This window comes from Eptesicus fuscus, chromosome 1 (assembly GCF_027574615.1).
Source record: "Eptesicus fuscus isolate TK198812 chromosome 1, DD_ASM_mEF_20220401, whole genome shotgun sequence".
NCBI lineage: Eukaryota > Metazoa > Chordata > Mammalia > Chiroptera > Vespertilionidae > Eptesicus > Eptesicus fuscus.
Window position 1 is genome coordinate 35,010,567 of NC_072473.1, and position 15,889 is coordinate 35,026,455.

Consider the following 15,889-nt stretch of genomic DNA (forward strand, 5'->3'; position numbering starts at 1 on the left):
CAGTTGGGAGGCACCTGGCCTGCAAGGGAGGGCAGTTGAGAGGGACCAAGCCTGCAAGGGAGGGCAGTTAGGGGTGACCAGGCTGGCAGAGGAGGGAAGTTGGGGGCAAACAGGCTGGCAGCAGAGTGGTTAGGGGGTGATCAGGCTGGCAGGCAGAAGCGGTTAGGGGCAATCAGGAAGGCAGGCAGACAAGCAGTTGGGAGCCAGCAGTCCTGGATTGTGAGAGGGATGTCCAATTTAGGCCTGATCCTGGCAGTCGGACATCCCTTGAGGGGTCCCATTTTGGAGAGGGTACAGGCTGGGCTGAGGGAAAACCCCCCTCCGTGCACAAATTTCGTGCACCGGGCCTCTAGTATATATATATATATAGTGGCCAGATTATTATGCGTTCAGAGATCATAATAATCTGGCCACTCAGTGTATGTACATACGAAGAAATGACAGAACTTTATTTTTATGAATACCTTAAATGGGAGATGGCTATGTAACCACGAAACGACATAAGTCGAGTCCGCCGTAACCCAAGGACTGCCTGTCTAATTTCATGGCCAGAAAATGATATTGTAAATATCCAAATGGCCCGTGGCAGAGAAAAGGTTCCCCACCCCTGCCCTAGGGTAACAGCAAAAGTTTTGATGTCAGAATGACTTCATTTGAATACTGATTCTTACTCTGAGTGACTATATGATATTGAGTAAAACCTTTTAATATCTCTGAACTTTAATTTTCTTTTGTCTAAAATTGGGATAATATTACTTATCTAATATTGTGTAAATAATTAAATGAGTAAATCTTAGTAGAGTGTTTATCATATAATAGATACTAAAAATGGTAGCTATTCATATTACAAAATGACAATGATTAATAATAGCATTCTACTTGTAGGTATATGTGCATTTAATAGGTAATAAAACCTTCAGTTACATGGATAAATCTCTATAATAGACATTTAAGGAACTTCACATAAATAGCCAGTCTTCTCAGGGCATGGACCTATTTTTATTTTACTGTTTTATTTTATTAATCCTCACCTGAGGAAAGTTTTTCCATTGACTTTAAGAGAAAGTAAAAGGGAGAGAGGGGCGGGGGAGAGAGAGACAATGTGAGACACATTGATTGGTTGCCTCCCACACCCACTATAACCAGAGCTAGGGATCAAACCTGCAACCCAGGTACATGCCCTTGACTGGGAATCAAACCCGAGACCTTAGGTGCATGGGCCAACTCTCTATCCACTGATCCACACCAACCAGGGCATGGATTTATTTTGTAGTTAAGCTTTACAGTATAACTCCTCAGTGTCTGAAACAGAAATCACTCTTTTGTTATGAAACACAATGCAATATCAGTAGCTTTTAGGTCTGAGACAACATATAAAACAGGAATAATATAGAGTATTCAGGGTAATCAAGGTACAACATCCAAAATGAGGTCCTCTCTAGTGTTTCAGATCACTCAATTTGGTCAACAGGTAATAGGCCATCCTATATAATAAAAGCCTAGGTGGCGTCACACCCTCATGTGAAGCCCTCGTGCTAAGTGACATCACCACAAGATGACCACCACAAGATGGCCAACAGGAGAGGGCAGTTGAGGGCAAACAGGCCAGCAGGGGAGGGCAGTTGGGGGTGATCAGGCTGGCAGGGGAGGGATGTTGGGAGCGATTGGGTCTGCAGGGGAGGGCAGTTAGGGGCGATCAGGCCATCAGGGGAGCAATTAGGCATCAATCAGGCTGGCAGGGGGGCAGTTAGGGGGTAGTCAGGCTGGCGGGCAGGTGAGCAGTTAGGAGCCAGCAGTCCTGGATTGTGAGAGGGATGTCCAACTGCCAATTTAGGCCCGATCCTGGCAGTCAGACATCCCCCAAGGGGTCCCAGATTGGAGAGGGTGCAGGCTGGCTGAGGGACACCCCCCCGTGCATGAATTTCATGCACCAGGCCTCTAGTCCTACCTAATAATAGACAAATATGCAAATTGACTGTACCTTTGCTATGCCCACGATTGAACAGGAGGTGCGGAGGGGCAGGGTAGCCGATTGAGCTGGCGGGATGCTGAGCTGGCGGCACGAGCTCAGCGTCTGCGCCATGGCTGTGCTGCGGAAGAGAAGGGGCCTCTGGGGCAGCAAGCTCACGTCCCGCCGCGGACCATCAAAAGCGGGGGAGCTGGGTGCCTGTCCGCTTCAGCACCATGCAGGAGGCTTCTGAAAGGCCTGGTGCACCAGAGGACAGGCACCCAGCTCCCCCGTGATCAAAAGCGGGGAGCTGTGTGTCCGCTCCAGCACCAGCGGACCCCCTGCCATCAAAAGCGGAGAGCAGGCTGCTAACAGTGTCCGTGGAGCATGCTAGGCTTTGCGGAGCAGTGGATATGGCCTGGATGGCAGGTTAGGCCTAGGGGACCCTACATGTGCATGATTTAATCATGCACTGGGCCTCTAGTAATTCTATAAGTTAGTATGCATCTAGGTAATCTGACAAGAAGCAAATGGCCTTAGAGAAGAATGCAATAATAAAGATTCAAAGGAAAGCAAGAGAGAATCAAAGAAAGAGACAGTGTGGAAGGTGCAGTTACATATTTGTTGTTCATGAATATATCTTCATTTACTTAGTAGCTGCATGAAAAGCAGGGCCAAAGTCTAGGAATAGTAGTATTATTTAACAGGGTTTTGGAATTGGAATCTCAATGCTGAAGTAGATAAAAGCAGAAATGATGGTCAAAATATTTAACAGCTCATATGAAAAAGAAGTGTCCTATATAGGATTGGAGTTGGGTACTAAAGCCCCATTTATCTGTTCAGTTGCTGGATGACAAGAAGATACAAAGTTCCCAAAGAAGGAGTCAGAATGACCAGGATACCCATGGTGGGAGGACTTGGAAGGTTGGGGATAGAAGCTTCATACCAATTGGCAAGGAGATATTTCAGCATGTTTAGTAATCAGTAGAGGTATGGCAACCAAAAAGCGGTCCTGGATACAAGACTCAGACTAGATTATTAACACGCTAAGCTGGCAGAACTATCAACATAAGTTATCTAGAGCTACATGCTCATAGCTTTCAAGGCTCTAAAATTAGATTGTGATGATTTACTTTTGCTCTTAGATTCTAAATCAGCTGGACTGTCATCTCAATGAAAAGCAGTAACTGTATCAATTTTGTTCACCATTTATCCCTATCACTTATCACAATGCTCAATAAATATTTGTTTAATGAATAAGTAGCCAGTCAGTTTCTCCGAGTACCTGGAGTGTCTTGAGGATACATCTATCCAGACTTCTAGAGGATAGAAAGCTCTGAAAATTCATTCTGATCTTGAATTGGCCTTGGAGGTATGCTCTAGGTTCAAGCTGGTCCTATATTAGTTGAACCCTTAGAAATCAATTCCTAAGCCTCATCTAAGGAAAAGAATACAAGGGTGCTCTACAATTAAATAGTGTCACTAAAGTGGTGTTGAACCCTCAAAGGAGAGGGAGAGAACCACACAAGTCATCAGAATCCTGAGCTGTTCCTTAAACTTTTTCATCTACATAAATTCTATTTGGTAGATATAGGTCCAGTTTACAACTGTAGAGATAAATAAATTTCAGGAAATAGCTTATCTATGAACTTCAGTCACTGTCAGATGAAAACAAGGTCTTATGACAATTTAAGTCTCATGGTAAAGTGCCTCTATTCATTTTGGGAAGTAAAAACCGGAACTACATTGCAATTCTGTAATCTACAAATTTCTCATCTTTAAAAAAATAGCAGAACAATTCAAAGAATTAGGTGCCTATAACAATAATTCAGTATTTGTAATTGATGTCAATATACTGTAATTTAATTTTCATCATTTTATAGATACATTCTTAAATATAATTATTTAAAGGCTATTTCATAAAATTGTGACAAATTATGCTATATATTTACACTATAATAATTACAAAATCAGGAAATAATAAGAACATTTTAATAATTTTTTACTAGACCTTGAGGAAAGGAACACAACATGATTGGAGAAGAAAAGTCCTAAATTCCCAATAAGCATTTTCCAAATGACAGTTATCTTGATTTTAACATATGAGAACATTTTTTTGCCATCATCTATTTATTTTTGCTTTCAAATATAATTTTATTTATGATGGATTTTCACACATACATAACTGTGTATGTATAAAAATCCATGTGGTCACTAATGCATAAATCTTATTAATATGTAATGCTATCATAATCATTCTATAAAAAATACATAAAATCTTATTTTACAAGAAAAAGTGCATGCCAATCATTTTACTATATCTAGGAGAAGTGTAAGCTGTTAAGTGTAGAGTTTTGTTTCCAAGTCTGCAATAAAACAACATTATTTTGGGTATATTTTTAAATTAATTTACTTAGTTTAGATTTCAAAATCACCATAACATCCTGCTGACTTTTATCCTTAACCAAGATCTTGATTGAGGATAATCTGAGAAGTGTCAAAAATTGCCAAGAGAGTCTTCATTTTTAGATGTATTTTGTCCTATTTACCTGTATATTTTCATTCCTCTCAACTCTTAAAACCACCATGCACACATAATGATATAAAAAAAAGTTGATGCCTATCTCAGGAAAGTTAGAAAGCACCAAGTTTCTCCCCGCCCCCCTCAGAGGAGATTGCAAACTCAGTCCCCACTACTACAAATTATGCAGTCAAGTTTCCCACATTTGGGAAAATCGCAGGGGTCAGCACATCTGGAGTGCAATGGATAAACCTCACCCTGGGACAAACAACTTCGTGATCATGGTATCTCCCCTGGCAGGTAAGTATAGAAAACACCAGATTTGAATTGGATATTTAAATATCAAATTCTATATATATATTTTTTACAGATGTTTGTTTGGTTTTTTTTTAAACATTTTATTGATTTTTTACAGAGAGGAAGGGAGAGGGAGAGAGAGTTAGAAACATCGATGATAGAGAAACATCAATCAGCTGCCTCCTGCACACCCCCACTGGGGATGTGCCTGCAACCAAGGTATATGCCCTTGACCGGAATCGAACCTGGGACCCTTGAGTCCGCAGGCCGACGCTCTATCCACTGAGCCAAACCGGTTAGGGCTCAAATTCTATATTTTTCTTAATCCTTTCTTCCATATTTTTCCAATGCCATTTAAATCCAACTTTAGTTTGAAGAATTTCCTTTAGGCTATTCTTACTGTCAGTGTCAAAATATATGTATGTATGTTAAAAATAAAATAAAGAATAATTAAGCACAATCCATAACATTTTAAATATTGTTTTGTGGCAAATAAATGCTTCTGTATGATATCATTTCTAGTGGTCCTTTCAGTATCTGAAAGCAATAATCCTTTCCTCATCTCAGTTTTGTACCACTTTTGTGGTAAATAAAGCTGATGAGTGAGAGTGAGGTAATCAATTTGGGGTTCCAGTGGCAATTAAATAAACAAGCCATACAGAATTTACAGACATGAATGTGGCAACCATTAAAGATGTCAAAATAATTAAAAAACATGGTCATACAACTTAATTATTAAAATTGTCTCATAAAATAATACAGATGTACCATTGATGAAGTCATTTCTGTTTTCTATTTATTGATTTTAGTGAGAGAGAGAAATGGAGAGAGAGAGGGAGAAAGAGAGAGAGATTCGTGCCCTGACCTGGAATTGAACCCACATCCTTGGTGTATGAGGATGGTGCTCTAACCAACTGACCTACCCTGCCAAGGCCAAATAATTTCTCAAAATTTTAATAACCACAGCCCAAAGGAGGCCTGATGTGACATGATAAAGCAGAGAAAACTATTGTTAGTCCAGTCTCTTAAGTCAGTGCAAGGAACCTATAATTAGTTTTTATATTACATTTGATACAAATTCCCTACTTCTCTGGTTTGATATTTGTAGGTTAGGAGTGCTGAATTCAGAACTGTTTCCATAGGAAATGTTACAGAGATTACATCTTGAAAAAGAATGTAGGAGAGCTTCCCGGGCTTTTGAAGCCTCTATGTTCTGTTCTTGAGAGATTTGAAGGCTAAACTGATTTACATTACTCATTAGCAAATTAGAAGCCATAAGGTTGGTTATAGAGAGGCACTTCGTGAGATTTTCTTCCAAAAATTGTTTGTAAAGTTCATCCAGCTTGTTTTCCATATACTTATTAAGCATAGAATTAGAGAGGGGCTGATTATGAAACAACATACTTTTTTCTCGAATTTCATCCCCATTCAAAAGTTTTGAGGCAGATAGTTTCTCTAGAGGCTTAACAGTAGGAGAATGGCCCAATGGTATATCCACTGAAAGTAAAAGGGGACCATTAAAAGCATCATCACGTATGTGTTCCACAAAGCAGCCTGAATCATACATGTTGCCCACTTGGTCTCCTCCAATCTGTAGGTCAGGGTAATTCTGGCAAATACTTGTACATGACCAAGATTGGTATAAATCCAGTTGTCTTTCATCACGTTGTTCTCTTTTTGGAATGGGCAGCGCAACAGACAGATTTCCTGGAAAGGATGCACTTTTGCATTTTGGTACAGTTATTTCATCCACAAATTCTATTTTACTTGTATCATTAATTTGCTTTGTTAAACTTTCTTTCTCAACCTTTTGTTGATTTTCTATTTTATCAGGAGAAAGCGAATTGTCTTCTATATCTAAAAGCTGCTTTTTCCAAGTTTCCTTTTCATCATTTGAGGTCTTCTTACATGTAAGTGGTTTACAAAATGTTGTATATTTCTGTTCTTTGTATAGGAGTTCAAGTAGGAAGGCTTCTCCAAGCATTTTATTAGGCAAGATTTCTAAACAGAAGAGTGCAGTATATTCCTGAAATTATAAAAGAACCCATTAAGGCAATATATATTAAAATGTCAAATTAAGATGTTTCTTCTACATGAAACACAAGTGATTTAGGAAGGTAGTGTTACTCAAAAGACAGAGAATAGGACCAGGAATAAGAAGATTTGGGTTCAAATTAGGCTATTACTTTTTTGAATTTAAATTCATTATTGTTTAAAGTATTACATATGTCTCCTTTTTCCCCAATTGACCTCTCGCCAGCCACTCCCACCCCCCAGCACATGCCCTCACCCCCCTACTGTCTGTGTCCATTCGTTATGCTTATATGCATACATACAAGTCCTTTGGTTTATCTCTTACCCCCCACCCTCCCCTAACTTTTTAATATCAGGTAATTTATTAATCATTCCTGGGTCTCAATTTTCTTATCAATTAAATGTTGATAACACTCCCCTGCTTTCTTCACAGAATTATTGTCAGGATATTATATGATGTACATGCAAGTGTTTTAAAAAGTACAAACTTATGCATCATCTTTATTTCATCTTTTTCTCTGCAAATGACTGGATCTGCTGGAGCTAAAGAGTCATACAACCAAACACGTATGGTGGGTACATCGCTTGCAAGCTGGGGTCAGAGTGAAGCCTGAAGGAAGTGTGTAAAAAGAATGCAGACTATGGGTTTTAATCCACAGGTAGCTGGACACAAGGCCAAGAGTTTCCAAAAACACTGAGAATTCAAAAGTATCACTTGGTGTCCCATATTGATAACAAGCCATGATAGTGACTGTGTATTAAGTTATTGAGAGAGAAATAGAGAATGAGTGACTAAATAACACTAAACCATTTAATGCTGTCTTAAATGACAGGTTAGTAACAACACAATTATGTCTAGGTCCTATGCATATTGTAGTCATAGAGGGAAGTTACAGAAAACTAGGCCAGCAGAGTGTTTCCGTCTTGTCTGATTAAGCAATTTCAGCCTTCCGTCTTGTCCCTTAGAGAAAAAGAGAGGGCAAAGAGAAGAAAAGGAGAAGTTGAAAGGATAAACAAAGTAATGGAATTATACCAATCACTTTTCTATCTTGAAGAAGAATAAAAAGGCCAGCTTGCATATTTATGTTTATTCCAGAACCTGTTCAATGTTTTATAATGTAATGTTCCATAAAAATAAATACATCAGACAATAAAAAAGTACAAACTTATACAAATGTTTAATTACATATGTATATATATTTGGCTGTCACAAATGATTTATTTTAAAGTTATTAATGCGCCTAACCCTTTCTTTTTAAAAAATAATTTTTGATGTTGACACTTGTAGATATCCCCCTTTGGCTTTTCAAATAGTCTACTTAAAATCAAGCCTGCTATCAAGACCTTGGTCTTAATTTAACTGTGTTTTAATTACTGTAACTTGAATCACACATTGAAAAAAATTACTATGCCTTAAAATGTGTACAAAGAATGAATATTTATTTATACATAGTTTAAACTCACGAATACTTTCAGATTTAAAATATAAATACAGGTACTTAATTTTAAATATTCTAACTTGAAATAGAAATTCATAGAGATGGAAAGTGGAAAAGAGACTGTCAGGGGCTGGGGGTAGAGGGGAACAGGGAATTAGTTTAATGGGCACAGCGTTTTAGTTTTGCAAGACGAAAAATTTCTGGAATCATAGTGGTAATGGTTGTACAACAACGTGAAAATACTTAATGCCCCTGAATTGTACACTTAAAAACAGCTAAAACAATCAATCAATCAATCAATCAATCAATAAATATCATTTTGCCAAATTCACTACCATCCTTTTTTCTTTTGTCTTTTCCTTTCTTTCCTTCCTTTTCTCTCTCCCTCCCTCCTTCCCTCCCTCCCTCCTTTCCTTCCTTCCTTTCTCCCTTCTTTTCATTCTCTTCTTTTTTACTTAAATCTTATTTTTCAAAGCACTTAATTCAGTCTTTTGCATGGTTTGGCATGCAACTTTAAGAATCTCAATTTTCCCTATAAATTCTACAAGTGTGAGAAAAGAAAAAGGAGACTTGATTCAAGACACAATTTTCCTTTTATAGGTTTATAGCGTCTACTATAAATGCTTCCAGGAAACGTACTTATTCGCATTTAATTTTTTTGGGGGGAAAAATCAAACAATACAACACAAAATATGTAAGAATTTAAATTTACCTTTTCCAAATATCAAGATGCCTAAAGATTCAGTCTTCTGAGATTCCAACACTCCAAACACAGGAAAAGCTCCTTTTGGCTTCTTTGTTTCTTAGCTTTTGGTTTACACCTCGGAAAGAGAAGTTCAACCACACAAAATGAAATGGTTCTGCTTTCCATTCATGCCCTAGGACTGAACCAAACTAACAGGAAAATGATGTGGGCTGATCTCATGTATGGTATGGTGATGAAGATCACAAACCAAAAGAGGATCTTGAAAGTTTTTATTCAAGATGCAAATGAAAATGACTGTGGGAAATGTTAACAGCAATAGTTTTTTTGTTGTTATTCAAGCAAAGACAGAAACAAGGTTATTTTAAAAAATTTAAGTTAAAACAAAAGCAGTGTGGAAACCAGCATATTTTGTAACAATTAATAATTTAAAATAACTCAAACAGCCATCAAGAATATAATGGTTAGATAAATTATGATACATCTATTCCATTAAATACAAAACTAAGGATTTTTAATAATAGAATGATAATAAGCATCTATTAAGTAATTACTACAAACACATAATTCAATAAAAGAGAAAAGACAGAAGCTGTTATCTCCATGTAACAAAAGAAACAAATACAAAGAAAGGTTCTATACTTGTTGAAAGCGAGGAAATGGTGGAACTATTACGTGCACCAGGCAACTGAATTCAGAACCCATGCTCTTAATTACTACACTGTATTACTTTAATGTGTACTGATGGAATGTGAATTGCAGACAACATATACAGTATGATTGCATCATCTACTGAGCATGTAATATGTGCCAGGCACTTTTCTACAGATTTCACATGTACTAACTAATATACTTTTCATAACATCTCTGTGAAACAGATATTATAATTGCCATTTTACATAAAAGGAAACTGAAGAGCAGAGAAATTAGATAAGATGTCCAATACCTCACAGTTGTAAGTGGTATAGAGTCTGGGTTTGGATCCAGGAAGCCTGGCATCAAAGACTATGCTTAACTTTCCTGCTATAACTGGCTTTTTCTCTCTTTTAATTGAACTAATATATGTAATTATTTTGTGGAAAAGAATATAAATCAAACTGTTAATAATGGTTTCTTCTGGTAGTAGGTGGCACATAGAAGGTGAACAGGTAATTTTACTTCCAATATTTCTATGTGGTTTGAATACTTCTACAAGGACCATCTATTCATGTATTATTTGCACAATTGAAAAATAAATAATTCACATACATAAAGGACAAGAAAAATTATACCTTCTTTAGAAATCATTTTCTCAATCTCACAAGTGTCTGCCACATTCTTTAGAATGATTTTAAATCCAGATACAAACTTCCAAAGTAGACTGAGAAACATAAAACAAAATTTCTGCATAGTTGATATTTTGGGCTACAATTATCAATAAATATTTTTTTATAACTAACTAGAGGCCCGGTGCACGAAATTCATGCACTGGGGAGGGTGTCCCTCAGCCCAGCTTGCACCCTCTCTAATATGGGACCCTTCGGGGGATGTCCAACTGCAGGAATCGGGCCTAATCCTGCAGTTGGGTATCCCTCTCACAATCCGGGACTGCTGGCTCCTAACCGCTCACCTACCTGCCTGATTGCCCCCTAACTGCTTCCTTGCTGGCCTGATTGCCCCCAAATACCCTCCGCTGCTGGCCTGATCACCCCTAAGGCTTTTATTAGTATAGATATGACCCTGCACAGAAAATTTTACTAACCCTGCTTTACAATAAGGGCTTGACGATTGAATCATTAGGACCAGACACCAAGATTTCCTTTCTTTGAATAGTGGAGGGAATACTTACCTTATCTTTAAGTTGCCCAGAAATTAAAATGAGATAATGACTTAGAAAAGTATAAAAGCACCATATAAAGACAACTGTCTTTTTAATGAAGTGGCAAAATGAAAAACACTTTTTATTCTCCCCTTCCTTCCTTTACAGCTTTTATTTAAACTTTGAAATTTATAAAAATTTCACTCCAATTTTCATTTCTTTACATTCAACATTATTTTGTATTGGTTTCAGGTTTTATATTAGATACAAAATAGTGGTTAGACAATCATATACTTTACAAAGTGTTCCCCGATATTTCTAGTACCCACCTGGCATCATACCATCATTACAACACTACTGACTATATTCCCTATTTAAGTGACAATGGGTTCAGTCTTTCTTTTGTGTTTCTTGTCCTTCCTTTTCTTTCTCACTTCTTCCCTCATTTTCTTTATATAGTATCTCAATTGGCCATCAAAGCTCAGTGAAGGCACTGGGACACGCTTCATCCATTTTACAGACCAGGAAACTGAGGCCAATTCCAGTTGGCTGTGGAACTTGACTCAGCACACAGGAAGCCCTCAGAGCCATGCTCTTTGTGCTTCCTAAGGGGCAGCGGCCCAGCAAACAGAACAAACCTTCCAGTCAGGCTTCCCAGCCTCTTTCTCAAGCACCTCTTCATTGTGGATGCTCCACATTCTTTCCTCTCCCCCCATTCTTTACTGCTCCACCTTCTCCGAAGCAGGTGGAAGGCTTCCCACTCACTGCCTAGGCATGCTCTGCCATGGGGCAGAGTGTAGCGAGCTTGCTTTTGGGTCAAGGCAGGAGCAGTAGTCACTGCCTCTGAAGTGTGAAGGCTGCCTGAGCATGGCCCATTAGCACTGGGAGCTTCTCTGAATCATGTCAGTCAGTCCAGTACCCTGAAGTGCAGCACCCCTTCACTGAGGTGGCTCCACCCCTCAACCCCCGCCTCAGGGGTGAGGGTCCTTGCCCCTCTGCCAGGAGTCCTTCCATGCCCTTTGATCCCTGGCTGGGCCCACCCACGTCTTAGGGGCACTGCAGAACCTCTGTCTCTCTGCAGATGAGGCAGATCCCTGCCCTAGGTCTCCACAAAGCTATGAATCTGTGGCCAGAGGCCTGATCTGGGTCTCAGCAACCACATGCCTGCAATGTTCCCAGGGACCCTGGGAGCGGCTGGGCGAGTCCCGCCTCACCTCCCTGGGGTGCCAATCTCCCCAGGGACCCCCGGGAGCGGCTGGCTGGGCCCGGACACGCCCCCCAGGGTGGCGATCGCCCCAGGGACCCCCGGGAAGCACCTGGCTCGGCCCGGCCACACCCCCCCAGGGTGGCGATCACCCCCGGGAGCGCCTGGCTGGGCCCGGCCATGCCCCCCCAGGGTGGCGATTGGCCCCGGGACCCCCAGGAAGCGCCTGGCTCGGGCCGGCCACGCCCCCCCAGGGTGGCGATTGGCCCCGGGACCCCCAGGAAGCGCCTGGCTCGGGCCGGCCACGCCCCCCCCAGGGTGGCATTGCCCCCGGGGCCCCCGGAACTAAGAGGATTGGGTGCTGCCATCTTGGTCTTCTCAATGGCCAGATAGGCCACCCGGAGTCCTGCCCCCAGCCTCTCGCAGGCCCAATCATGGGCATAGCGGAGGTGCGGTCAATTTGCAGGTTTCTCTATTATAAGGTAGGATAATATTTCAAAGCAATTATCACAAATATTCCATAGAATAGGTTAATTCTAAATTTGTTTTTTTTTCATTTTTTTTTAAATTATAGATGTGCCATCCTATATAATAAAAGCCTAATATGCAAATTGACTGAACAGAGGAACTACCTGTGGAACAACCGGTCGCTATGATTCGCACTGACCAGATGCTCAACGCAGGAGCTGCCCCCAGCCCGCAGGCCCCAGGCCAGCCAAAAGGGGTGCCAGCAGGAGCCCCGATCACCCCGCGGGTCGCCTCCTGCAGAGGGAGGCACTGGTTACCTCCCACAGAGGAAGGTGACTGGCATGGTGGTGGGGGGCAGGGACGGGAAGCAGGTGGCATCAGGCCGGCCAAGGTGGGTGCCAGCACAGACACCCTGATCGCCTTGCCAGTCACCCCACAGATTGGCCCTGATCGGTCAGGCATAGGGACCCTACCCATGCATGAATTTCATTCATCAGGCCTCTAGTTGGTTAATAAAATTATGTAAGCCATACCAATAAATTTATGTTAGGTTGTCAAAAATATCCTCTTATAAGAAACTAGAGGCCCAATGCACAAAGATTCGTGCAAGAATGGGCCTTCCTTCCCTGGCTGCCAGCACCGCCTTCACTCTGGCCTGAGCCGCCTTTCCACTCTGGCCTGGAGCAGCCTTTCTGCTTTCCCACGCTGCCCAGAGGCCCGGAGTGGCTGGGGCGGTGCAGAACGCCTGCATCATCGCCAACGACGCAAGCATCCCACCCTGCCCCTGGCCGCTTGGGGCCTGCATATACAAATTAACCCGCCATCTTTGTTGGGTTAATTTGCACACTCACTCCTGATTGGCTGCTGGGCATCACAAAGGTACAGTCAATTTGCATCTTACTGTTTTATTAGTGTAGATAGTGTATTAAGTTAGCTTGAAACCAAGGGAATGGCTGACAGTAAAATAAGAAAATGTCTCAGTCCCACACAGGTTGCCAGAAAGATAATAAAAACAATTGTAAAAAAATAAGTTTTCTACCATTGCCACCACTTAGGACTATTAAAAGAATATGGATATCTCAATTTGTTCCTAACCTAGATTCCTTCATCAATTGTACCCTATCTCCTTTGCCTCCATCACCCCTATATCTAGTTGATCCAATTTCACTCAGCCCCTGTCTCTGCCTTTCCCTTGGATTGCTGCAGCTGCTTTCAAGCTTGTCTCATGTCAAATTCACTAGACATGTTAGATTGATCCATCTTTCACACAAACTTATTAAATCTTTCAATGACTTCTAATCATACATTGATTAATAATAAGAATAATTTATTGAGTGGCTTGTAAGTGAAAGGTGCTCTTAGGCAATATCTGTGCTTATGTAATCTTCAAAGCAAATCTGCAAGTTAGATTTTGCACATTTATACGGGACCAGAAAAAAAAACACACTAAAAAATACTACGAAAAATCAAAATCTAAAATGAAACCTGAAGGTCTATGTACTTTACCCTGTTTACTTTTTCAGCTTTTATTCCTACACTTTCTTCCAAAGCTCCAATTACCATGTGCTTCATGGTTTCTACCTAAAATTCCTTTATTCTTATTATTTCCTGACAGACTGTATGTTCTTCAGGTTTCTTGTCTTTCTTTTTTATTGTTTAAAGTATTACATACATCTCCTTTTTCCTGGGTTGACCCCATGCCTCCACCCCCACCACCCTGGACAAGCCCCCATTGCGCTAGTGTCCATTTCCATTGGTTTTGCTAATATGCATGCATACAAATCCTATGGTTGATCTCTAACCCCCCATCCCCCAACTTCTCTCCGAGGATGGATGGTCTGTTCACTGTTACCTTGTCTCCGGATCTATTTTTGTTCATCAGTTTATGTTGTTTATTATATCCCAAATAAGAGTGAGATCATGTGATATTTATCTTTCTCTGACTGGCTTATTTCACTTAGCAAAATGTTCTTCACTTCCATCTATGCTGTTGCAGATGGTTAAAGTTTATGCGTTTTCATAGAAGCATAGTATTCCATTGTGTAGATATACCACAGTTTTCTAATCCACTCATCTGCTGATGGGCACTTAGGCTGTTTCCAAATCTTAGCTATGGTGAATTGTGCTGCTATGAACATAGGGGTGCATATATCCTTTCTGATTGATGTTTCCAGTTTCTTAGGATATATTCCGAGAAGTGGGATCACTGGGTCAAATGGGAGCTCTATTTTTAGTTTTTTAAGGAAACTCCATACTGTTATCCACAGTGGCTGCACCAGTCTGCATTCCCATCAGCAGTGCATGAGGGTTCCTTTTTCTCCACATCCTCGCCAGCACTTGTCATTTGTTGACTTGTTGATAATGGCCATTCTGACAGGTGTGAGATGGTACCGCATTGTTGTTTTGATTTGCATCTCTCTGATGATTAGTGATTTAGAGCAGGTTTTCATATGTCTCTTGGCCTTCCTTCTGTCTTCTTTCGAAAAGTGTTTATTTAGATCAGTTGCCCATTTTTTGATTGGGTTGTTTATCTTCTTTTTGTTAAGCTGCATGAGTTCCCTGTAAATGTTGGAGAATAAACCCTTATCGTTGACATCATTGGCAAATATGTTCTCCCATGCAGTGTGCTTTCTTGTTGTTTCATTGATGGTTTCCGTTGCTGTGCAAAAGCTTTTTATTTTGATGTGATCCCATTTGTTTATTTTCACTTTAGCTTCCATTGCCCTAGGAGCAGTATCAGCGAAGAAGTTCTTTTGGCATATGTCAGAGATTTTTCTGCCTGTAGATTCCTCTAGTATTTTTATGGTTTCCTGTCTTATGTTTAAGTCCTTGATCCATTTTGAGTTTATTTTTGTGTATGGTGTAAGTTGGTGGTCTAGTTTCATTTTTTTGCATGTATCTGTCCAATTTTCCCAACACCATTTGTTGAAGAGACTGTCTTGACTCCATTGTATGTTTATGCCTCCTTTGTCGAATATTAATTGAGCATAGTGATTTGGATCAATTTCTGGGTTCTCTATTCTATTCCATTGATCAATGTGTCTGTTCTTGTGCCAATACCAGGCAGTTTTGAGAACAGTGGCTTTGTAATATAGCATGAAATCTGGTATTGAGATCCCTCCTACTTTGTTCTTCTTTCTCAGTATTGCTGTAGCTATTCGGGGTCTTTTTTTATTCCAGATGAATTTTTGGAAAGTTCGTTCTAGGTCTGTGAAGTATGCCATTGGTATTTTAATGGTAAGTGCATTGAATCTATAGATTGCTTTGGCTAGTATGGACATTTTGATGATCTTGATTCTACCAATCCATGAACATGGTATGCTCTTCCATCTGTTTATGTCTTCCTCTATCTCTTTTTTCAGTGTTGTATAGTTTTCCGCATATAGGTCTTTTACCTCCTTAGTTAAGTTTATTCCTAGGTATCTTAATTTTTTTGGTGCGATGATAAATGGGATTGCTTTTTTAGTCTCTCTTTCT

General features: G+C 40.2%; 1 protein-coding gene and 1 non-coding gene across 3 annotated transcripts; both read right to left on the reverse strand.

The window, feature by feature from the left end:
• Window positions 1-4,615: 4,615 nt before the first annotated feature.
• LOC114229923 (U1 spliceosomal RNA) lies at window positions 4,616-4,777 on the reverse strand. The gene has a single exon (XR_003615800.2). It is a non-coding gene; the product is annotated as a U1 spliceosomal RNA (small nuclear RNA).
• Window positions 4,778-5,565: 788 nt separating this feature from the next.
• Window positions 5,566-9,110, reverse strand: LOC103298561 (TLR adapter interacting with SLC15A4 on the lysosome-like). 2 transcript variants are annotated; one of them, XM_008155344.3, is made up of 2 exons: window positions 8,952-9,110; window positions 5,566-6,792 (listed from the first exon to the last, which is right to left on the reverse strand). In XM_008155344.3, the coding sequence occupies exon 2, from the start codon at window positions 6,748-6,750 to the stop codon at window positions 5,824-5,826; it is 927 nt and encodes a 308-aa protein (XP_008153566.1). In that variant the 5' UTR covers window positions 6,751-6,792; window positions 8,952-9,110; the 3' UTR covers window positions 5,566-5,823. The 2 variants fall into 2 exon arrangements, 1 of the variants encoding a protein (XP_008153566.1); XR_008556097.1 differs by lacking the exon at window positions 5,566-6,792 and adding an exon at window positions 7,662-7,761.
• Window positions 9,111-15,889: the final 6,779 nt, after the last annotated feature.